This window comes from Rhinolophus sinicus, chromosome 15 (genome assembly GCF_057876585.1).
Source record: "Rhinolophus sinicus isolate RSI-liver-muscle chromosome 15, RSI-T2T, whole genome shotgun sequence".
NCBI lineage: Eukaryota > Metazoa > Chordata > Mammalia > Chiroptera > Rhinolophidae > Rhinolophus > Rhinolophus sinicus.
Window position 1 is genome coordinate 85714819 of NC_142515.1, and position 24990 is coordinate 85739808.

Sequence of the window (24990 nt, forward strand, 5' to 3'; positions counted from 1 at the left end):
TAAAAGCTTTTTGAACCGCAATGAAAACCATCAACAACAAAAAAAGACAACCTACTGATTGGGACTATACATTAGCCAAATATACATCAGATAAGGGTTATATCCCAAATTTATAAACAATTCATACAACTCAAACTGAAAACAACGAACCATCTCATTTAAAAAGGGCAGAGGACCTGAATAGACATTTCTCCAGAGGACACACCGATGGCCAATAGTTATAAAAAGACGGTCAAGGTCACTAATCATCACATTAAAACCACAATGAGACAGCAACTCACACGTGTCACAATGGCTGTTATACATCAATAAGCAACAAGTGCTGCTGAGAACGTGGAGAAAAAAAGAACCCTCGTGTACTGTCAATAGGATTGAAAATTTGTGCAGCCAATATGGACCACAGCAATTCCACTGCTAGTGTTGATTCAAAGAAATCCAAAACACTAATTAGGAAAGTTATACAAACCCCTATGCTCACTGCAACACTGTTTACAATAGCCAATATGTAAGCAACCTAAGTGCTCATCTGTTGTGACTGGATATAGAAGATGTGGTACGTATGTATAATGGATTATTACATGGTCATAAAAAAAAAAAAAATCTTACCATTTGTGACAACGTGGATGGACCTAGAGGGTATTATGCTAAGTTAAACAGTCAGACAGAGAATCACAAATACCATATGATCTCATTTCTATGTGGAGTGTAAAGAGAAAAATAAACAAAACAAAAACAGACTCATATTTACAGAGAACAAAGTGATGGCTGCCAGAAAGGTGAGGGTTGTGGGGCTGTGTAAAGAAAGTGAAGGGATTAAGAAATACAAATTGATATTTACAAAATAGTCACAGGGATGCAAAGCACAGCATACAGAATATTGTATATATTCACAGCATAAAAATAATATTGCAGAAACTATATATAGTGCCAGGTGGGTACTAGATTAATGGGGGGATCACTACATAAATTATATAAATGTCTAACTACTATGGCGTAAACCTGAAACTAATGTAAAATAATATTGAATGTCAACTATAATGTAAAAAAATAAATAATTTGTAAAAGTCATACTCAGAAGTTGAACTCAAAGAAAAGGAAACTCCAGATTATAAACAAAAGAAGAACAAACACAATCTGATTAAAGAATCACGATGTCTGGTTTTAGACTTGGAGCCATGAAATCAAGGTCTGCTTAAGTCTCAGGACAATTGTCCCTTTTACACTTCATCCCAAAGGATCTTTTCAGAGCCCCCTTTATATCGTTATTCCTGAGACTGTAGATGAAGGGGTTCAGCATGGGTGTGACCACTGTGTACAGGACCGAGGCTGTAGCACTAGAGTGTGCATTGTGGGTAGCAGGATAGCTGAGGTACACTCCCAGGCCTGTTAAATAAAATAAGGAGATAACCGAGAGGTGAGACGCACAGGTAGAAAATGCTTTATACTTCCCCTGAGCCGACGACATTGCACGTACGGAGGAAATGATCTTGGAGTAAGAGTAAAGGATCCCAGCCACGGGACCACCACTCAGTAGCACAGCTACAAAATAGATCACTAGGTTATTAACAAAGTTATCAGAACAGGCAAGTTGGATCATCTGGATTAGTTCACAGAAAAAGTGGGGGATTTGCAAGTCTGCACAGAAGGACAGCCTCAGCACCATTAGGTTATTTAACAAAGAAATCAGGACACTCATGATCCAGGACAACAGAACAAACTGTCCACAGAGCCGGGGGTGCATGATGACCGTGTAGTGCAGGGGGTGACAGATGGCCACGAAGCGGTCATAGGCCATCACGGTCAGGAGGAAGTTATCCAACTCTGCAAAGAGTAGGAAAAAGTACATCTGTGTGATGCAGCCTCTATAGGTTATGACTTTGCTCTGCATCTGGATGTTCACCAGCATCTTGGGGACGGTGGTGGAGGTGAAACAGATGTCCACAAAGGACAGGTTGGAGAGGAAGAAGTACATGGGCGTGTGCAGGTGGGAGTCTGAGCTGACGGCCAGGATGATGAGCAGGTTTCCTAACACAGTGATCAGGTACATGGAGAGGAAAAGCCCAAAGAGGAGGGGCTGCAGGTCTGGCTCCTCTGAAAGTCCCAGGAGAACAAATTCTGAAACTCTTGTAAGATTCTCCAGTTCCATGAGGAAGACGTGACTTCCAAGACAGGAGAATCACATGAGTAATTTTCATACAAACAGAGTTTACTCAGATGCTCCAATGCTACAATTTATATTTTGCAGCCAAGTGATTAATTTCAATACTTTTATATGGATCTTATTCCTTCCAGAGCTTTCCTGTGCCATCTCAGATTAGGAATTTTTGTCCGTTCTCCTTCTTTCCAAAGGTGTTATGTTTTCTACTGTTTTCATGTGAAATTCTTCATGCATTTCACGAATAAAAAATGAGAGCTCACCATGTTTTAGGTACTGTCTAGTCTGTGAGTATTGGAGTGCTGCAAATCAGAAGGTCATACAAGTCAATGAAGGGAAAAACATATGCAAGCTAATAATAAAAATATATAACATTTCATATGGTGACAGACCCTATGAAGAAAAGGAAAGCATATTTAAAACAAGGTAGCGACTATTGTTTGATTTTTTTTCAAGGCCATTTAGTCAGGTCCTGCAAACAAGGTGACATTAGAACAGAGACCTCGGTGAAGAAAGTTAGGGAGACACAAGGAAATGTGGGCGTGTGTACTTGGAAGAAGCAAAGGCCCTTTGTTGGAGCATAAGGGCTTTAATGATCTGTCAAAGTGAATATCACAATATCTGATGAACCTTGATTATAATAACTTCAGGTTATTTCCCGGCAGTGTTTCTCACCCAGAAATGATTTTGTGCCTGGGGTACCTGGAATTGCCTGAAGGAATCCTGATAACACCTACAATCCCCAGGAAAGACCAACACCCAACCATCATTCAGCCCCCAAGTCAACAGAGAGAAGGCGAGCAAACCCAGTCAAGACCAGCACTTCAACCTGTATGTACCTACGATCAACAGCCTCCTACCAGACGCAGAATCTGAGTCAGCAGGGCCTGGGGGCTCAGAGAGTCTGCATTTCTAACCGGCTCCCGGGGGTGTTGATGCTGTAGCTCCTGGTCTGTGGCCCCCGCTCTGAGTAGAAAGGTGAGGTCCTGTGTCAGAGTCAGGGGCAGGCAGTTTCAGGTTTTCTGAATCAAGTATTTCTTGCATGTAACAACATTTAAAGCAATTGCGTAGCCACTCATTCCAGAAACTATGATAAATACTGCATTCATTTCCCTTGTATAAGGGCCTCTGAGTGTATAATAATACACTTCTAAGAAACTTCGTAGTGATCAGAATAAGGGCCTCCAAAATATGTCCACACCCAATCCCCAGTACCTTTGCATTTGATATTTTTATATCAAGGGAGGATTACAGTGGAATTGGGACAGGCTTGCTGACCGGCTGACGATACGAAAATGACTCAGTATCATCCAGGTGGGAGGAACTTAACCACAATGGTCCTCTAGGTAGAAGCAAGAGACAAGATGAAGAAGCTAAACTGCTGGCTTTGAAGGCAGAGGAATGGCCATGAGCCAGGAAAGGCTGTGGCCAGAATACAAACTGAAATAGGAAGGGAAACAGCATTTCACCTGAGCCTCTGAAAGGAACCCAGCTCTGCAGACACCTTGATATTAGCCCATGACACTCATTTCGGGTTCTCACATCCAGAACTGTGAGAGCATATATTTGTTTGTTTTAATCAACTAGTACAGGAATATTTTACAGCAGCAATAGAATCTAATACAGACATTTATTCAATAAAATTTGCAGAGGGGACTGAGTTGAAGCCTTTCCACTCATTCATTAGCTTCCCCTGGGTGAGGGCATTTTACTTTGAAAACCCACATGAAGCGAAAAGAGCTCTAAATCAAGTTAGAGATATTCCACCCCATTAGCAGGTGCACTGAAGCCCTCATTGCATAAATGTAAACGTGGTGTGACATGCCTTTGTGGCATAAATATTTAAGGTACAACAGGTGACGTTTATTTCTCCCAAACCGAAGTGTTTTGTTCTCAGCACTGTGTCCTCTTTGCCTAAAATTTGGTCAATACTCAATTTATACCCCCCAGTGCATGACAGAATTTCTCATAAAAAACATAGAAGACAATGACCATCAGGGGGAAAAGGTCAGTATGGGACAGAAATTCCTAACTCTTCCAAAACAAAAGTAAACACGTAACAGACCAAAATATATGCAGCTCCTCCAATGACCTGGATCTTTCCAGCGAATACAAAACATGCTCAAATACACCCCATCTTACAAATTTCACTTCAGTACATTGGCCTCCGCACCTAACACTCTATTCTCCTACTCCACGAACAGCAAAAATCTTCAGATTTGGTTTCATTGTACTGCAACTACTTTATGCATCTCACTCATTCTACAGTGTCACCTAACAGTACATCCATGCCCATCACTTAATTGTTAACTATGGTCCCCGGATGGAAGATTCAAGCATCCTTATTAATGTATTAATTAGTTAGAAATCCATTAATAACCCAAGAACACTGACACGGAGATCTCTAGTCTCCTGGCTGGGTTGTTAGGGTCGCAGTGACTCAGGTAAGAGTTCTCAGCTTCTGACCTCTCTGACCCTTTCCTTCAGTACCTGCTGGGCTCTCAGACTCACCTGGATGGGGTCTCTGAGAGCGAGGACTCTGTGTAGAAGCCAGACATACTCCCTGGAAGGTTCATGATGGAGACTGAAGCTCTGTCCCCACACGAGACAGCAGGAGGGAGTGAAGCATCAGTTCACAGCCAGCTCAGGAATCAAACGCAACACCCAGGTCCTGTCCACCAACGTGGTACAAGCTGAGGGACCGCACAGAGGAGCGTTACAGCGCTCTGTGTATCTGCTCATCAGGCACAGTTCCCTCTTCTTATTCCCTCTGCTGAGCATCCGATTTCCCCCGGGGCCTCTGGACGAAACAGAAAGGAAATTTTTCCTAATGAATCTCTGATGCCAGGAGGACCATATTAGAAATCAAGTGAATTTGGGTTTTATTTCTTCATGTGCTTGATCTCCCTGTTTTAAAAGGACATTAATCCGAGTATCGTTTGTCTCATCCACGTTTGTTAGAATTACACGATATGAATATTGGAAGCCTTCAAAGGTGATAGGTCTTGGGGGGGTTTTTTGTTGTTTTTTTTAATTTACTGGGGTGATAATTGTTAGTAAAATTACATAGATTTCAGGTGTACAATTCTGTATTACATCATCTATAAATCGCATTGTGTATTCACCACCCAGAGTCAGTTCTTCCATCACCATATATTTGATCCCCCTTACCCTCATCTCCCACCCCCCACCCCCCGCCCCCCTTACCCTCTGGTAACCACCAAACCATTGTCTGTGTCTATGAGTTTCTGTTTCTCATTTGTTTGTCTCGTTCTTTTGTTGCTTTTGGTTTATATACCACATATCAGTGAAATCACATGGTTCTCTGCTTTTTCTGTCTGACTTATTTCGCTCATCATTACACTCTCAAGATCCATCCATGTTGTCATAAATATTCCTATATCATCTTTTCTTACAGCCGAATAGTATTCCATTGAGTATATATACCACAACTTCTTTATCCATTCATCTATCGAAGGACATTTTGGTTGTTTCTATGTCTTGGCCACCGTAAACAAAGCTGCAATGAACATTGGAGCACACGTGTCTTTATGTATAAATGTTTTCAGATTTTTTGGGTAGATACCCAGGAGAGGGATGGCTGGGTCATATGGTAAGGTATCAACCTCCTGAAAAAGCAAAATCAATTAGGAAAGTGGTTCTCCCCAAAACATGACGTTTTCATCTTTTCACTATTTCCTTAAAACAGCTATCATAATTTTGTCTACGAGCATTAGTAGAGAAAAGGCACATCTTTAAAAACAGAACTTTTATCAGATAAATGGACTCAGGGATGGATAGAAGGTGAACCACATTTGGCCTTATGGTCCCCGTTTGTACTGCTGGTCTGGTGAACACTGTGAGTCTTGCTGAAATCCTCTTGGATTTCAATGGCCTGAGGGACATTTGTCTTGGGAGCCAAGACCTGTGCTATACAACACAGTAGCCACTAGATACATGAGACTATTTCAAAGTTATAATTAAAAGTAAATAATATCTCAAATTCAGTTCCCCAGTCATACCAGCCTCAAGTGTTCAATACAGCAGCTACCACATTAGACAGTGCAGACGTAGAATATGTCCCTCTCTAAAAGTTCTGTGGGACAGCTTTGCTTTAATGTCTTTCAAAATCCCCAGATGTTGCTGGGCTGTATCTCCACCACCCTAACTCTACCTCACTGAGCCCTCTCCTCCAATGTTGTTACTATTTCAGGAACATACTTGCACTCCCAGCAGCTCCAAATTGACTTTTCTGTAAACAGGGGCTGTGTTTTAAATCACCATTTACTAAGTGCCATGCAAAGGAACGTGAGGCATATATCATTCAAGTCTGTGACTCCATGTTTGCTGGCACCACCCGTTCTGCCTATTGAGCCCCAAAGGCCCTCTCGCTGATGATGCAGGAAGACACGGAGAGCCGCACGCAGACCTGCTGCTAATGAAGCTCTATGTTGGGCTTGCCCTCCATCGAGGCCCGTTTCTCATCTCGGGGTCGCACACGTGTTTTTGCCCCATCAGAGCTCCTTCCAGCAACTTGAGGGCAGGAACCCCGTGTATTTCTTCAGTACTTTTCACAAGTCAAGTGTCGGTTTAGATCCTTTGTGATAATTGCTTTTATATAATAAGAAATTATACCAACAAAGGGAAAGACTTTGTCTCAAAACTTTAAACAGGAAGAATTTAAATGTGAATTAAATGTTAAATATCAGGAAGTTTTGCCGATGTTCCCAAGTGCAATAGTGCTGACAAAGTTGATATGAAATAAAGCTTTCATAGTATTTCAATGAATGTCCTACTGTGTGCTTTCAAATGCTTCCTAGCAGAAATGTAAATCAGATAAAGCAAATAATACAAATGCTATGTGTCAAATGTAGGTGATGAACATATAGGTGATCACTATACCTCTCAGTTTTCCTCTACGTCTTAAATTTGTCATTATAAAGCTGAAAAATATGTCACGCCGTGACATAACCAATGGGCTTTTTTTCTTTTCTTTTCTTTTTTATTTTTTACATAAACATTTTAAATATTTAATTGAATTCTTACTTACATTTTAAATTGGTAAATTATTTCGTGTGTTTTTTGTTTTTTTTTTACGAGTGAAGGATGGTATGTCACCTGCGTGTTAGAGAGCCTATAACACAACAGGCGCCTGTGACCCCTCCACACAGTACAAACACGAACATGACCCACGGGGGCCACTACCCAGCTCCACCCCTAATAGATGAAACTGCTCAGATGTTTGGATTGTTCTTTCCATTGACTTTGGAAACTGGCATTTTTAGTACAATTGTATGTGTGCTTAGTTTCACCTGTACTGGGAATTCATCCTTGTTGGTTACACATGTTATAAGTATCTTCTTCCTTGTGATGCTTTGTCTTCTTACGCTGTTTAGAGTTTTGTTTTGTTTTGTTTTGTTTTTCCTTCTGTTTTTTTGTGTGTTTTTTTTAATTTATTGGGGTGACAATTGTTAGTAAAATTACATAGATTTCAGGTGTACAATTCTGTATTACATCATCTATAAATCCCATTGTGTGTTCACCACCCAGAGTCTTCTTTTTGTTTTTTTAGTAGTTTGTTACTTTTTATTGTTCATTGCTAAATAGTATTCAACTTCATGGCTATATCACATTTTGTTTATCTACTCACCACTTGGTGGACATACAGAGGGTGCCAAAAAAAAAGGTATACACATTTTAAGAAAGAAGAAAACTGTATTAAAATAGTAATACAATGAATGAAGCTAGGATTCATTTGATTAACGCCGTCTTTTGAGCAAATATCATACTACACGTTGCTACTGTATTCAATTCAACTTCAAAAAGTGATACATAGATAACATCTCTTGAAATATGTACATTTTTTGGCTCCCCCCTCGGTATGTATTCTTTGGGGTTAATTGACTAATGCTGCCTTGATTATTCACATACCAGTTTATGCGGCTTCAATGGTTTTATAAAATAGCTTAAAACATTAATAATGTTTTTTAAAATGATGTGTGCTCCAGCTGCATGCAGTAATGTTATTGTTCAGCCTCGTGTTTAATAAATTTCAATAAACCAGAAACACTAGAATTTTCAGAAAAGGTTCTTCTGGTGAATTTAGCTTTCTGGTGAAGTGAGGGTTTGATGACATGGTATCTTTTTGTTTTGTTTCACTGTGTCCCCAAATTCTGCCTTTGCAAGCATAGTACAATAAGCCTAACAATGTTTCACAGAAAATTAAAGGTTTGCAGGGTCTCCTGATGACCAAACTGGGAGCTCAGTCCAGGACTGCAGAGAACAATGACCAGCAGAATGCGTTCTCTGGACTTTGAATCTAGAACACAGCATGAGGTTGCTTTTCAAGTAATTCCTTATGTGAGTTATTTTTGTAAAATCTGCTCGTAATGATCTCAGAACCATTTCTTTGGGCCTGACTACATGCGAGGCACTTTATATACGTTCATACTTTGTAGGCTCACAGACTCCTGGCGGACAGGTGTCACACCAGTGAAGATGGTGGCCCTGCACTGCTCTGGCCACACAGCACACACACCTGCATTGTAATCAGGTCTGTCTTCCAGGTCTGTTCCTTCTATTCTACTGCTTGGTGCCAACCTGCACATGTAACAGCCTCTCTGAACAGATAATTCTGCAGACTCAGGAGTAAGTGATTTGGTTTGTTTTCACAGTCTCCTTCCAGGGCCAGTTGATATGCTACCAAATTCCTGCACTAATTTCTGGGAAGCACGCTGATTACCACCTATGTACTCTTGTTCATCTCCTGAGCAGAATAATAATTGCCATCATGTAATGGGACATTATATATGTCAGATACCATAAGGCTATTTTTAATGATTTTCTCATTCAATCTTCTCAAATATCTATGGAAAAGATATTTGTATTATCTACATTTCACAACTGAGAAAACTGAAGAGTCGCAAAGAAGTGAAGTTGTCCATAGATGTCAAGGTTATTTCTTTCATATATTTTTAATTGAAGAATAATTGTCATTTCCTTTAAATATTGATCAAGAACACTGGTGGCTAAGAAACCAGGTCATTCCGATATTGAAAGAATTTACAATAGTAACATTATTTAAAAATATTTTGTTTAATATTTCATTTTTACCTTAGCCAGCAGCTGACAAGAAACTATCTTGCCCTTGAAAGCTAGTGTTGTCCTTTCCTCAGTCTCTTCCTTGGATCATGAATTCATTTCGAGCCAAGTCTTCCAAGAAAAATTCCCAAATTGTGAAGAAAACAAATACACTTCTGTTGAGAAAAATCAAAGCTAGAATGTTTAGCCATTAAAGTGTTTCCCCCAAGTCGCCTCAGCTCAAGTGACGTCACTGCAGTGACTCAGGAAGGGCAGGCTCCCTTCTTCCGTATCACCCATCACAGGACACCTGTTGCCAAACAGCCAGCCAGGGGCTTGGACGGGATGCCACATAGAGGGAGACTTCGCTGTGTTCTGATGTTCATGTCTAGATTATAAAGGAATAAAATATCTTAATCCAGGAGTGACAAAGTAAACACTTTAGGATCACTTCCTCCAAATCTATACTCTGCTGCAGCCCAAGAAAACACACAAAGTCCCCTTCTACCTCAAGGCTGTGGGCCCCCAATACTTGGCACAGTTATCCTCGGGTGTAAGTGCTTCTCATGGTTAACTTCTTCCCTGTCTCTGCGTGAAGCACAGTGATGCCACGTCTCTCTCACAGTCACAAATTCATTATATCATCCTTTCTTGAAGAATTTCAACCAATCACTTAGGTCTGCATTAATCCTTCCTTTTGCAAAGAGAACTGGGACTTTAAGGAAACTAATCAGGCTGGGAGGTCAAAGGGGGAGGTGAATTCATGGGAATTGATGAGCCCAGCTAGTAGAACTCTATAGTCCTCACTTCCTTTTCAAAACATCTCTATGGTTCCTGTCTCCCTTATGTGTGTAGCTACCATTTTAGAACACGTGGCTCAGTGGGCCTCCATGTACAGGTGCAGGGGGGCAGCCATCTTTTTCCTTGTTCTTTCCTTTTCCCAAATAAAACCTTTTTGACAATGAACTACTGACTCAATATTATTTGTCAGCCAACAGCATTGAGATAAGTCAATTTGGGGAATTTGTTCCATTAAATGCTCTAATGAATTCTCCATTGCATAAAAAAATGTGGTTCTGACTCAGGCCTTTGTGCATAAAGAAAGGAAATGTAATCATTACTAAAATTAAGGTCAAACATTCTACATTAAATCCATATGCCTAAAGTTATAATTCTTCTAGTTTCATGTTAATTTAACCATTCATTCTTTAAATGCTATTCTCTCCAAATTTCCAGTTTCCTTTCACATGAAAGGTGACATTAATGAGTCTGTGTGATGGGGTGTGTGTGTGTGTGTGTGTGTGTGTGTGTGTGTGTGTGTGCGTGTACCTGAAATAGAGTCAGGTAAAAATGTACATATATGTATGTGTACATACACTCCTTACCTGTGAAAGAGTTCTTAGACTCACCACCTATTTCCAAACATTTTATTTTTTCTAACAGCATCCACCTGAATTAGCTTCACCATCTCATATCAGCATCAGAAACGCGTAAATAAGATCAGGGTGATTACATTATTCACAATCACATAACAAAGTAATTAATTATGTATTGATTACATATATAAATTATAAATAGTTATATAATTTATATACATAATTATCTATAAATATATATATTCATGCATTATGTATTCTTAATTTTTGTATGGCCCCTTTAACTCAGCAATGGATGCATTTTAAAGGAGACTCAAATATGGAAAGATATTCTCTGCTCAATTTTTGGAAGAATTGATATTGTTAAAGTGTCAATACTACAGTAATGAGAAAATCACAGACCGAAAATGGCATCACTGGTGGTAAAAACCCATGTGGCCAAACTTAGATTTAATATGGCACCTAATGGCAGTTTCAACCTCTATTAGAAATGTAATCTTAATCAACAAGTCTGGAATGTTCTGTGAAAGCACTGGTCACATGGACATTCTCAATCCCCCATGGAAGGAAGAATGAATCTGAAGGATAAAAAATCTTGCAGTTCCCTTCCTCCTCCCAAAAAAAGCCCAGGTCTAAACTGAATCTTTTCTTTTGTTAATAGGTCCTCGCCCCACCCTTCTTCATTGAAAACCTTCTATTTGGTACAACCACTGGCTGTTCCCTTCTGGTTGCTGGAAGGGATACTGCTTCATTCACAAATCACTTAATAAAGCCAATTACGTCTCCAAATGTACTTGGTTGATTTTTGGTGTTTTGATAGTGATTGTATTAAGTCAATAGATTGCTTTGGGTAATATGGACATTTTAATGATGTTAATTTCTCTTGTCCGATACCACAATATAAGCTTCTATTTATTGTATCTTCTTCAATTTCTTTTCAGTGTCATGTACTTTTCTGTGTATAGATCTATTCTCTCCTTGGTCAAATTTATTCCGAGGTATTTCTTTGATGATATTATAAATGAGATTGTTTTCTTTATTTCTCTCTCTGATGGTTCAGTATTAGTGTATAAAAATTCAACTGATTTCTAAATACTAACTTTGCATTTTTCAAGGACTAGAACAAATAATGTTAAAATTGATATGAAACCACAAAAGACCGTGAATAACCACTTGAACTCTTGAGAAACAGCAAAGTTGGAGATATCATGTTACCTGATATCGAGCTACACTACAAGGCTACAGTAATGAACACAGCACAGTACGGGCATGAAAACAGACACATAATTCAATGGAATAGAATAAAGAGCCCAGAAATAAACCCACACTTTCATGGTCATTTGTCTCTGACAACGAGGCAAGAATATGCAGTGAAGTAAAGACAGTCTCTGAAATAAACGGTGTTGGAAAACTTTCATATGTGGAAAAATATGAAACTGAAACACATTCTTACACCATATACTAGAATAAACTCAAAATGGATGAAAGACTTAAATGTAAGAATTACAACCATAAAACTCCAGGAAGAAAATATAGGCAGTAAATTCTCTGACATTCCTCTTAGTAATATTTGTTTTCTGAATCATCTCCTTAGTCAGGGGAAACAAAACAAAAAATAAACAAGTGGAACTACATCCAACTAAAAACTTTTTGAACCACAACGAAAGCCATCAACAAAAAGAAAAGACAACCTACTGATTGGGACTAGACATTCGCCAAATATACATCAGATAAAGGTTATATCTCAAATTTATAAACAACTCATACAACTCAAACTCAAAACAACAAACAATCCCATTTAAAAAGGGCAGAGGATTGAACAGACATTTCTCCAAAGAGGACATACTGATGAACAATAGGTATAAAAAGATGGTCAAGGTCACTAATCATCACATTAAAACCACAATGAGATAGCAACTCATATGTGTCACAATGGCTGTTGTACATCAATAAGCAACAACTGCTGGTGAGGACGTGGAGAAAAATGAAACCCTCGTGTACTGTCGGTGGGATTGCAAATTGGTGCAGCCAATATGGACCACAGCAATTCCACTGCTAGTATTGATTCAAAGAAATCCAAAACACTAATTAGGAAAGTTATACGAACCCCTATGCTCACTGCAAAACTATTTACAATAGCCAATATGTAAGCAACCTAAGAGCTAATCTGTTGCGACTGGATATAGAAGATGTGGTACATATGTACAATGGATTATTACGTGGTCATAAAAAAAATGAAATCTTACCATTTGTGACAACATGGATGGACCTGGAGGGTATTATGCTAAGTAAAACTGTCAGACAGAGAAAGACAAATACCATATGATCTCGCTTATACGTGGAATGTAAAGAGAAAAATAAAACAAAACAGACTCATAATTACAGAGAACAAACAGATGGTTGCCAGAAAGGTGAGGGTTGTGGGGCTGTGTAAAGAAAGTGAAGGGATTAAGAAATACAAATTGATATTTACACAACAGTCACAGGGATGTACAGCACAGTATACAGAATATTGTATATATTCACAGCATAAAAATAATATTGCACAAACTATATATAGTGCCAGGTGGGTACTAGACTAATGGGGAGATCACTACATAAATTATATAAATGTCTAACCACTATGGCATAAACCTGAAACTAATGTAAAATAATATTGAATGTCAACTATAATGTAAAAAAATAAATAATTTTTAAAAGTCATATATAGAAGTTGAACTCAAAGAAAAGGAAATTCCAGATTATAAACAAAAGAAGAACAAACACAATCTGATTAAAGAATCACGATGTCTGGTTTTAGACTTAGAGCCATGAAATCAAGGGCACTGTTTAAGTCTCAGGGTGATTGTCCCTTTTATACTTCATCCGAAAGGATTTTTCAGGGCCCCCTTTATATCGTTATTCCTGAGACTATAGATGAAGGGGTTCAGCATGGGTGTGACCACTGTGTACAGGACCGAGGCTGTAGCACTAGAGTGTGCATTGTGGGTAGCAGGAGAGCTGAGGTACACTCCTAGGCCTGTTAAATAAAATAAGGAGACGACCGAGAGGTGAGACGCACAGGTAGAAAATGCTTTATACTTCCCCTGAGCAGAGGACATTGCACGTACGGAGGAAATGATTTTGGAGTAAGAGTAAAGGATCCCGGCCACGGAACCACCACCCACTGGCACAGCTACAAAATAGATCACCAGGGTGTTAAGAAAGGTGTCAGAACAGGCAAGTTGGATCATCTGGTTGAGTTCACAGAAAAAGTGGGGGATTTGCAAATCTGCACAGAAGGACAGCCTCAGCACCATTAGGCTATATAACAAGGAAATCAGGACACTGATGATCCAGGACGCCAGAACCAACCGTCCACAGAGCTGGGGGTGCATGATGACCGTGTAGTGCAGGGGGTGACAGATGGCCACAAAGCGGTCATAGGCCATCACAGTCAGGAGGAAGTTATCCAATGTGCCAAAGAGTAGGAAAAAGTACATCTGTGTGATGCAGCCTCTATAGGTTATGACTTTGCTCTGCGTCTGGATGTTCACCAGCATCTTGGGGACGGTGGTGGAGGTGAAACAGATGTCCACAAAGGACAGGTTGGAGAGGAAGAAGTACATGGGCGTGTGCAGGTGGGAGTCTGAGCTGACGGCCAGGACGATGAGCAGGTTTCCTAACACAGTGATCAGGTACATGGAGAGGAAAAGCCCAAAGAAGAGGGGCTGCAGGTCTGGCTCCTCTGAAAGTCCCAGGAGAACAAATTCTGAAACTCTTGTAAGATTCTCTGGTTCCATGTGGTGGAGGTGACTTCCAAGACAGGAAAATCACATGAGTAATTTTCATGCAAACAGAGTTTACTCAGATGCTCCAATGCTACAATTTATATTTTGCAGCCAAGTGATTAATTTCAATACTTTTATATGGATCTTATTCATTCTAGAGCTTTCCTGTGCCATCTCAGATTAGGAACTTTTTTCCGTTCTCCTTCTTTCCAAAGGTGTCATGTATTCTACCGTTTTCATAAGAAATTCTTCATGTATGTCAGGAATATAAATTGAGAGCTCACCATGTTTTAGGTACTGTCTAGTCTGTGAGTATTGGAGTGCTGCAAATCAGAAGATCATACAAGTCAATGAAGGATAAAACATATGCAAGCTAATAATAAAAATATATAACATTTCATATGGTGACAGATCATATGAAGAAAAGGAAAGTAGGTGTAAAACAAGGTAGCGATTAGTTGTATTTTTTTTCCAAGGGCATTTAGTCAAGTCCTGCAAACAAGGTGACATTTGAACAGAGACCTCAGTTCTCTGTGAGGGAGAATGTGAGGGAGATGCTAGGAAATTTGGGCGTGTGTACTTGGAAAAACGAATGGCCAGTGCAAAGGCCCTGGGGTGGAGCAGAGGGCTTTAGTGATCTGTCCAAAGTGAATATCAGAGTATCTGAAGGACCTTTGATTATATTTATTTCAGGTTATTTCCCAGCAGTGTTTCTCGCCCAGAAATGATGCTGTGCCTGGGGTACCTGGCATTGCCTGAAGGAATCCTGATAACACCTACAGTCCACAGGAAAGCACCCACACCCAACCATCATTCATCCCACAAGTCAACAGCGAGAAGGTGAGTAAACCTAGTCAAGACCAGCACATCAACCTGTATGTACCTACGATCAACAGCCTCCTACCAGATGCGGAATCTGAGTCAGCAGGGCCTGGGGGCTCAGAGAGTCTGCATTTCTAACCAGCTCCCGGGAGTGTTGATGCTGCAGCTCCTGGTCTGTGGCCCACGCTCTGAGTAGAAAGGTGAGGTCCTGTGTCAGAGTCAGGGGCAGGCAGTTTCAGGTTTTCTGAATCAAGTATTTCTTGCATGTAACAACATTTAAAGCAATTGCGTAGCCACTCATTCCAGAAACTATGATATATTCTGCATTCATTTCTCTTATATGAGGGCCTCTGAGTGTATAATAATACACTTCTAAGAAACTTCGTAGTGATCAGAATAAGGGCCTCCAAAATATGTCCACACCCAATCCCCAGTACCTTTGCATTTGATATTTTTATATCAAGGGAGGATTACAGTGGAATTGGGACAGGCTTGCTGACCAGCTGACGATACAAAAATGACTCAGTATCAACCAGGTGGGAGGAACGTAACCACAATGGTCCTCTAGGTAGAAGCGAGAGACAAGATGAAGAAGCTAAACTGCTGGCTTTGAAGGCGCAGGAATGGTCCTGAGCCAGGAAAGGCTGTGGCCAGAATACAAACTGAAATAGGAAGGGAAACAGCATTTCACCTGAGCCTCTGAAAGGAACCCAGCTCTGCAGACACCTTGATATTAGCCCATGACACTCATTTCGGGTTCTCACATCCAGAACTGTGAGAGCATATATTTGTTTGTTTTAATCAACTAGTACAGGAATATTTTACAGCAGCAATAGAATCTAATACAGACATTTATTCAATAAAATTTGCAGAGGGGACTGAGTTGAAGCCTTTCCACTCATTCATTAGCTTCCCCTGGGTGAGGGCATTTTACATTGAAAACCCACATGAAGTAGAAAAGAACTTTAAACCACACTGGAGACATCCCACCCCATTAGCAGGTACACTGAAGTCCTCATGGCATAAATGTAAACGTGGTCTGACTACAATGCTTTCGTGGCATCAAGATTTAAGGTACAACGGGTTACGTTTATTTCTCCACCACCAAAGTGTTTTGTTTCAACACTGTGTCCTCTTTGCCTAAAATTTGGTCAATCCTCTATTTATACTCCAATGCATATGACAGAATTTCATTAAAAATTAGAAGACAATGATCACCAGGGGGGAAAAGTTCAGTATGGGATAGAAATTCTTACTAACTGTTCCAAAATAAAAGTAACAAACCAAAATATATGCAGCCTCACCAAGAATGAAATAATGCAATGAAAACAATTTAGTATTCCTCTTCAGACTTATTAAATAATTTTTTCATGTGAATACCCAGGATGAGAGAAGATACTGCAATGCATGTCTCATGAACAGCTGTTGCAAGGTAGTTCCTACCTCCACTGGCCTGGATCTTTCCAGTGAATACAAAACATGCTCAAATACACTCCATTTTAGAAATTTAAATTCAGTGCACTGGCCTCCGCAGCTAACACTCTATCTCTCACTCCTCAAACAGCAAAAATCCTCAGATATGTTTTCACTGTACTGCAACTACTTTATGCATCTCACTCATTCCAAAATGTCACCTAACGGTACATCCATGCCCATCACTTAATTGTTAACTATGGTCCTTTTATGGAAGATTCAAGCATCCTTATTAATGTATTAAATGAATCAGTTAGAAATCCATTACTAACCCAAAAACACAGACACGGAGATCTCTAGTCTCCTGGCTGGGCTGTTAGGGTCGCAGTGACTCAGGTAAGTGTTCTCAGCTTCTGACCTCTCTGACCCTTTCCTTCAGTACCTGCTGGGCTCTCAGACTCACCTGGATGGGGTCTCTGAGAGTGAGGACTCTGTGTGGAAGCTAGAATTACTCCCTGGAAGGAGTAATTGATGGAGACTGAAGCTCTGTCCCCACACGAGACAGCAGGAAGGTATGCGGCATCAGTTCACAGCCAGCTCAGGAGTCAAACACAACACCCAGGTCCTGTCCACCAACGTGGTACAAGCTGAGGGACCGCACAGAGGAGCGTTACAGCGCTCTGTGTATCTGCTCATCAGGCACAGTTCCCTCTTCTTATTCCCTCTGCTGAGCATCCGATTTCCCCCGGGGCCTCTGGACTAAACAGAAAGGAAATTTTTCCTAATGAATCCCTGATCCCCAGAGACCGGTTAGAAGACAAGTGAATTTGGGTTTTATTTCTTCATGTCTTGATCTCCCTGTGTTAAAAGGACATTAGACCGAGTATTCTGTGCCTTAACCACATTTATTAGAATTACATGATATGAATATTGGAAGCCTTCAAAGGTGATAGGTCTTGGTTCTGCTTTTTTTAAATTCAACATACAAGGTACCAGCCTCCTGAGAAGGCAAATTCAATTAGGAAAGTGGTTCTCCCCAAAACATGAAGTTTTCATCTGTTCAGTATTTACTTAGAACAGCTTTCATAATTTTTGCTACGATCATTAGTAGAGAAGAGACACATCTTTAAAAACAGAACTTGTATTAGAAAAATGGTCTCAGGGATGGATAGAAGGTGAACCACATTGGGCTTTATTGTCCCTCGTTTGTACTGCTGGTCTGGTGAACACTGTGAGTCTTGCCGAAATCCTCTTGGAAATAAATGGCCTGAGGGACATTTGTGTTGGGAGCTAAGAGCTATGCTATACAACACAGCAGCCACTGGCACTTGTGACTATTTCAAAGTTATTATTAAAATTAAATAACATTTAAAATTCAGTTCACCAGTCATACTAGCGTCAATACAGCAGCTACCACATTAGACAGACATAGAATATGTCCCTCGATGAAAGTTCTGTTGGACAGTTTTGCCTTAAATGTCTTTCAAAATCCCCAGATGTTGCTGGGCTGTTTCTCCACCACCCTAACCCTACGTCACTGAGCCCTCTCCTCCAATTTTATTACTATTTCAGGAACATTCTTGCTCTCCCCGCAGCTCCACATTGACCTTTGTGAAAACGGGGGCTGTGTTTTAAATCACCGTTTACTAAGTGCCACGTAAAGGAACGTGAGGCACATATCACTCAAGTTTGACTGTGACTCCCTGTTTGCTGGCGCCACCCATTCTGCCTATTGAGTCCCAAAGGCCCTCTCGCTGATGATGCAGGAAGACACGGAGCCGCACGCAGACCCGCTGCTAATGAAGCTCTACGTTGGGCTTGCCCTCCATCGAGGCCCGTTTCTCACCTCGGGGTCGCACACGGGTGTTTTTGCCCCATCAGAGCTCCTTCCAGCAACTTGAGGGCAGTAACCCCATGTATTTCTTCAGTACTTTTCACAAGTCAGATGTCAAATTAGATCCTTGTGGTGATTGCTTTTGTATACTACAAAATTTTACCAACACGGGAACAGAACTTTGTCTCAAAACTTTACCCAGGGAAAATTTGAATGTGAATTAAATATTAAATATATGGAAGTTCTTGAATATGTCCCCAAGTCCAATAGTGCTGACAGAGGAAAGTTGAAATGAAACAATGCATGCGTAGCATTTCAATGAAGTGTCCTACCATGTGCTTTGAAATGCTTCCTGCAGAAATGTAATGCAGAGAAAGCAAATAATACAAATGTTATGTGTTAAATGAAGGTGATGAACATAGAGGTGATCACCGTACTATTCTTTCACTTTTTCTCTATGTTTAACATTGTCGTAATAAACACGTTGAAAAATTACGTCACACCACCGGTATATCCCGTGAGCTTCAGTAGTTTTTTTTGTTTTGTTTTTTCTGTTTTTTTAGTAGTTCATTACTTTTTATTGTTTATTGCTAAATAGTAGTCGACTGTACGGATGTTTCACATTTTGTTTATCTACTCACCAGTTTGTGGACATACAGAGGGTCCCCCAAAAATCTATACACATTAAGAAAGGGAAAAACTGTATTAAAATAGTAACACAATGAATGACGCTAGCGCTCATTTGATTAACGCCATCTTTTGAGCGAAGGTCATACTACACGTTGCTTCTGTAATTCATTCACCTTCAAAAAGTAATACAGAGATAACATCTCTTAAAATATGTACATTTTTGGCACCCCTGTTCTCCCCCCCAGTATGCATTCTTTGGAGTAACATGAATAACGCTGCCTTGATTATTCGCATACCAGTTTATACAGGATTCAACGGTTTTATAAATAAGCTTAAAACATGAATAATGGTTTTTTCTAAATAACTTCTAATCTGGCCGCATGTAGTAATGTTATTGTTCAGATTCGTGTTTGATAAATTTCAATAAAACTGGAAACAGTAGAATTTTCAGAAAAGGTTCTTCTCGTTAGTTTTCTGGTAAAGTGAGGGTTTGATGACATGGTATCTTTTTGTTTTGTTTCAAACTGTCCCCAAATTCTGCCTTTGCAAACATAGTACAATAAGCCTAACAATGTTTCACAGAAAATTAAAGGTTTGCAGGGTCTCCTGATGACCAAACAGGGAGCTCAGTCCAGGACTGCAGAGAACAATGTCCAGCAGAATGCGATTTCTGGGCTTTGAATCTAGAACACAGCATGAGGTTGCTTTTCAAGTTATTCCTTATATGGGTTATTTTTGTAAAATCTGCTTGTAATGATCTCAGAACCATTACTTTGTGCCTGACTACATGCGAGGCACTTTATATACGTTCATACTCTCCTAGGATCACAGACTCCAGGCGGACGTGTGTCACACCAGTGAAGATGGTGGCCCTGCACTGCTCTGGCCACACAGCACACGCACCTGCATTGTAATCAGGTCTGTCTTCCAGGTCTGTTCCTTCTATTCTACTGCTTGGTGCCAACCTGCACATGTAACGACCTCTCTGAACAGATAATTCAGCAGACTCATGGAGTAAGTGATTTGGTTTGTTTTCACAGTCTCCTTCCAGGGCCAGTTGATATGCTACCAAATTCCTGCATAACTTCTGGGAAGAAAGCTGATTACCACTTAAGTACTCTTGTTCATCTCCTGAACTGAATAATAATTGCCTTCATGTAATGGGACATAATATATGTCAGATACCATAAGGCTATTTTTAATGATTATCTCATTCAATCTTCTCAAATATCTATGGAAAAGATACTTGTATTATCCACATTTCACAACTGAGAAACTGAAGAGTCTCAAAGATGTGAAGTTGTCCACAGATGAAAAGGTTATTTGTTTCATACATTTTTAAATTCAGGAATAATTGTCATTGCCTTTAAATATTGTTCAAGAACACTGGTGGTTTAGAATTTGTTCCCTGAGCTGCTCTAATCAATTCTCCATTGCATAAAATAAATGTGGTTCTGACTCAGGCCTTTGTGTATTAAGAAAGGAAATGTATTCATTACTAAAATTAAGGTCAACCATTCTTCTTTAACTCCATATGCCTAAAGTTCTAAATCTTCTAGTTTCATGTTAATTTAACCATTCATTCTTTTAAATTTCTCCAAATTTCTTTCTTGTTTTCTTCACATGAAAGGTGACATTATTAATGAGTCTGTGTGACGGTGTGTGTGTGTGTGTGTGTGTGTGTGTGTGTGTGTTACCTGAAATAGAGTCAGGTAAAAATGTGCATATATGTACATGTACATACACTCCTTACCTGAGTAAGAGTTCTCAGACTTTCCAACTATTTCCAAACAGTGTATTTATTCTAACATCATCCATCTGATTTAGCTTCATCAGCCCATATCACCATCAGAGATGCAGAAATAGGATCCGGTTGATTGCATTTTTTATAATCATATAAGAAAGCAATTAATTATGCATTGATTACATATATATTAATTATAAATATTTATATATATAATTATCTATTAATATATTCATGCGCTATGTATTTTTAATTTTTAATGGCTCCTTTAATTCAGCAATGGATGCATTTGAAAGGAGATCAAATATGGAAATATATACTCCATTACTAGAAGAATTAATATTGATAAAATGTCCATACTACAGTTAAAGAGAAAATCACAGGCACAAAATGGCATCGCTGGTGCTAAAAAGCCATGAAGCCAAACTTTGATTTCATATGGGACCTCTCGGCAGTTTCAACCTCTGTTAGAAATGTAATCTTAATCAACCAGTCTGGAATCTTCTGTGAAAGTGCTCATCACATGGACCCTCTCCATTCACCATGGAAGGAATAGGGAATCTATAGGATAAATTATTGCTGTTCCCTTTCTCCTCCCCAAAACCCAGGTGTAAAATTCATGTTGTCTTTTCTTTTTTCTTAATAACTCTTCTCCCCAACCTTCTTCAATGAAAACCTTCCATTTTATACAACCACTGGCTGTTCCCTTCTGGTTGCTGGAAGGGACGCTGCCTCTTTCATGAATCACTTAATAAAGCCAATTACATCTCCAAATGTACTTGATTGATATTTGGTGTTTTGATAGGGATTGCGTTGTCAATAGATTGCTTTGGGTAGTGTGGACATTTTAACGATGTTAACTTCTCCTCTTCGATACCACCATTTAAGCTTCCATTTATTGTATATTCTACAATTTCTTTCTTCAGTGTCATGTACTTTTCTGAGTATAGGTCTATTCTCATCTTGGTCCAATTTATTCTTAGGGATTTTTTTGATGCAATTATAAATGAGATTGTTTTCTTTATTTCTCTTTCTGATAGTTCAGTATTACTCTATAAAAATCCAACTGTTTTGTAAATATTAACTATGCATTTTTCAAAGAAATAGAACAAATGATCTTAAAATTAATATGAAACCACAAAAGACCGTGAATAACCACTTGAACTCTTGAGAAACAGCAAAATTGGGGATGTTATGTTACCTGACATCAAGCTATACTACAAGGTTACAGTAATGAACAAAGCACAGTACGGGCATGAAAACAGACATGTAATTCAATGGAATAGAATAAAGACCCAAGATAAACCCACACTTACATGGTCCTTTGTCTCTGACAACGAGGCAAGAATACGCAGTGAGGTAAAGACAGTCTCTTCAATAAATGGTGTTGGGAAAACTTACATATATGGGAAACTATGAAACTGGAACACCATCTTACACCATATACAAGAATAAACTCAAAATGGGTGAAAGACTTAAATGTAGGACTTGGAACCATAAAACTCCTGGAAGAAAACATAGGCAGTAAATTCTCTGACATTGCTCTTAGTAACATTTGTTTTCTGATACATACCTCCTTGGGTAAGGGAAACAACACAAAAAATAGAAAAGAGGAACTACATCCAACTAAGAGTTTTTGCACAGAAATAAAAACTATCAACAAAAAGAAAAGATAATCTACTGATTGGGAGAAGACATTCGCCAATGATACATCGGATAAGGGTTATATCCCAAATTTATAAAGAATACATACAACTCAACCTCAAAACAACAAAAAATCCCATTTAAAAAAGGGCAGAGGACCTGAGTAGATATTTCTCCAAAGAGGACACACCGATGGACAATAGGTACAAAAAGATGGTGAAGTCACTAATCAAATTAAAACCGCAATGAGATACCAACTCACACATGTCAGAATGGCTGTTGTAAAGCAACAAGCAACAAGTGCTGGTCGGGATGTGGATAAAAAAAGACCTCTCATGTGCTGTCAATGGGATTGCAAATTGCAGCCAATATGGAACACTGTATGGAGTTTCCTCAAAAAATTAAAAAAGGGACTGCTGTATGAGCCAACAATTCCCCTCTAGTAATTATCCAAAGAAATCCAAACACTAATTAGGAAAGTTATATGAAGCCCTATGTTCACTGCAACAGTATTTACAATACCAGTATGTAAGCAACCTAAGTGCTCATCACTTGACAACTGGATAAAGAAGAGGTGGTACATATGTACAATGGATTATTACGTGATCATAAAACAGAGTGAAATCTTACCATTTGTGACAACATGTGTAGACCTGGAGAATATTATGCTAAGTAAAACAAGTCAGACAGAGAAAGACAAATACTGTGTGATCTCACTTATACGTGGAATGTACAGACAAAACTAAACAAAACAGAAATAGACTTATATTATAGAGAACAATTCATGGTTGCCAGAGAGGTGAGGGTTGTGGGGCTGGGTAAAACAGTGAAGGGATTAAGAAATACAAATTGCTAGTTACGAAACAGTCACAGGGATCAAAGGACAGCATACAGAATATAGTAAATAATATTGCAACAACTACGTATAGTGCCAGATGGGTATTAGACTAATGGGGGGGGGGGTCACTACATAAATGATATAAATGTCTAGCCACTACAGTGTACACCTGAAACTAACATAAAGTAAAATTTAAAGTCAACTCTAAAGGAAAAAGTAAATAGTTTAAATTTTATAGAAAAGTTGAACATAAATGGAAATTCCAGGATATAAATAAAAGAAGTAAATTAAGCAAACACAATCTGATTAAAGAATCACAATGAGAGGTTTTAGACTTGGAGCCATGAAATCAAGGCCACTTTTGCAGTCTCAGGGTGATTGTTCCTTTTATACTGTCATCCCAAAGGATCTTTTCAGAGCCCCGTTTATATCTTTATTCCTGAGACTGTAGATGAAGGGGTTCAGCATGGGCGTGACCACTGTGTACAGGACCGAGGCTGTAGCACTAGAGTGTGCATTGTGGGCAGCAGGAGAGCTGAGGTACACGCCCAGGATTGTTAAATAAAATAAGGAGACGACCGAGAGGTGAGACGCACAGGTAGAAAATGCTTTATACTTCCCCTGAGCAGAGGGCATTGCACGTATGCAGGAAACGATCTTGGAGTAAGAGTAAAGGATTCCAGTCAGGGAACCACCACCTACCACCACAGCTACAAAATACATCACCAGGTTGTTAAGAAAGGTGTCAGAACAGGCAAGTTGGATCATCTGGTTGAGTTCACAGAAAAAGTGGGGGAATTTCAAGTCTGCGCAGAAGGACAGTCTCAGCACCATTAAGCTTTGTAATAAGGCATTCAGGACACTCATGACACAGGACCCCAGAACCAACAGTCCACAGAGCCGGGGGTGCATGATGACCGTGTAGTGCAGGGGGTGACAGATGGCCACGAAGCGGTCATAGGCCATCACGGTCAGGAGGAAGTTATCCAACTCTGCAAAGAGTAGGAAAAAGTACATCTGCGAGATGCAGCCTCCATAGGTTATGACTTTGCTCTGCGTCTGGATGTTCACCAGCATCTTAGGGACGGTGGTGGTGGTGAAACAGATGTCCACAAAGGACAGGTTGGAGAGGAAGAAGTACATGGGCGTGTGCAGGTGGGAGTCTGAGCTGACGGCCAGGACGATGAGCAGGTTTCCTAACACAGTGATCAGGTACATGGAGAGGAAAAGCCCAAAGAGGAGGGGCTGCAGGTCTGGCTCCTCTGAAAGTCCCAGGAGAACAAATTCTGAAACTCTTGTAAGATTCTCTGGTTCCATGAGGAAGACGTGACTTCTAAGACAGTAAAATCACATGAGTAATTTTCACTCAAATAGACTTTACTCAGATGCTCCAATGCTACAATTTATATTTTGCAGCCAAGTGATTAATTTCAATATTTTTCTATGGATCTTGTTCCTTCCAGTGGTCCTGTGCCATCTCAGATTAGGATTTTTTTGTCCCAGTGTGCTTCTTTCCAAAGGTGTCATCTATTCTACAGTTTTCATGAGAAATTCTTCATGTACTTCAGGAATATAAATTGAGTGATCACCCTGTTTTAGGTACTGTCTAGTCTGTGGCTACAGAGCGCTGAAAAACAGAAGTTCATAGAAGTCAATGAAGGAGAGATAATATGCAAGCTAATAA

At 39.6% G+C, this 24990-nt stretch overlaps 2 protein-coding genes and 1 pseudogene across 2 annotated transcripts; all 3 read right to left on the reverse strand.

Moving 5' to 3' along the window:
* Nucleotides 1-1192: 1192 nt before the first annotated feature.
* On the reverse strand, nucleotides 1193-2146 carry LOC141572855 (olfactory receptor 7A17-like). Its single transcript, XM_074338716.2, has one exon. It carries the CDS (start codon nucleotides 2144-2146, stop codon nucleotides 1193-1195), a length of 954 nt encoding a protein of 317 aa, XP_074194817.2.
* An 11281-nt stretch (nucleotides 2147-13427) lies between these two features.
* LOC141572812 (olfactory receptor 7A17-like) lies at nucleotides 13428-14399 on the reverse strand (annotated as a pseudogene).
* Nucleotides 14400-23693: 9294 nt separating this feature from the next.
* LOC141572856 (olfactory receptor 7A17-like) lies at nucleotides 23694-24623 on the reverse strand. Its single transcript, XM_088791721.1, has one exon. It carries the CDS (start codon nucleotides 24621-24623, stop codon nucleotides 23694-23696), a length of 930 nt encoding a protein of 309 aa, XP_088647847.1.
* Nucleotides 24624-24990: the final 367 nt, after the last annotated feature.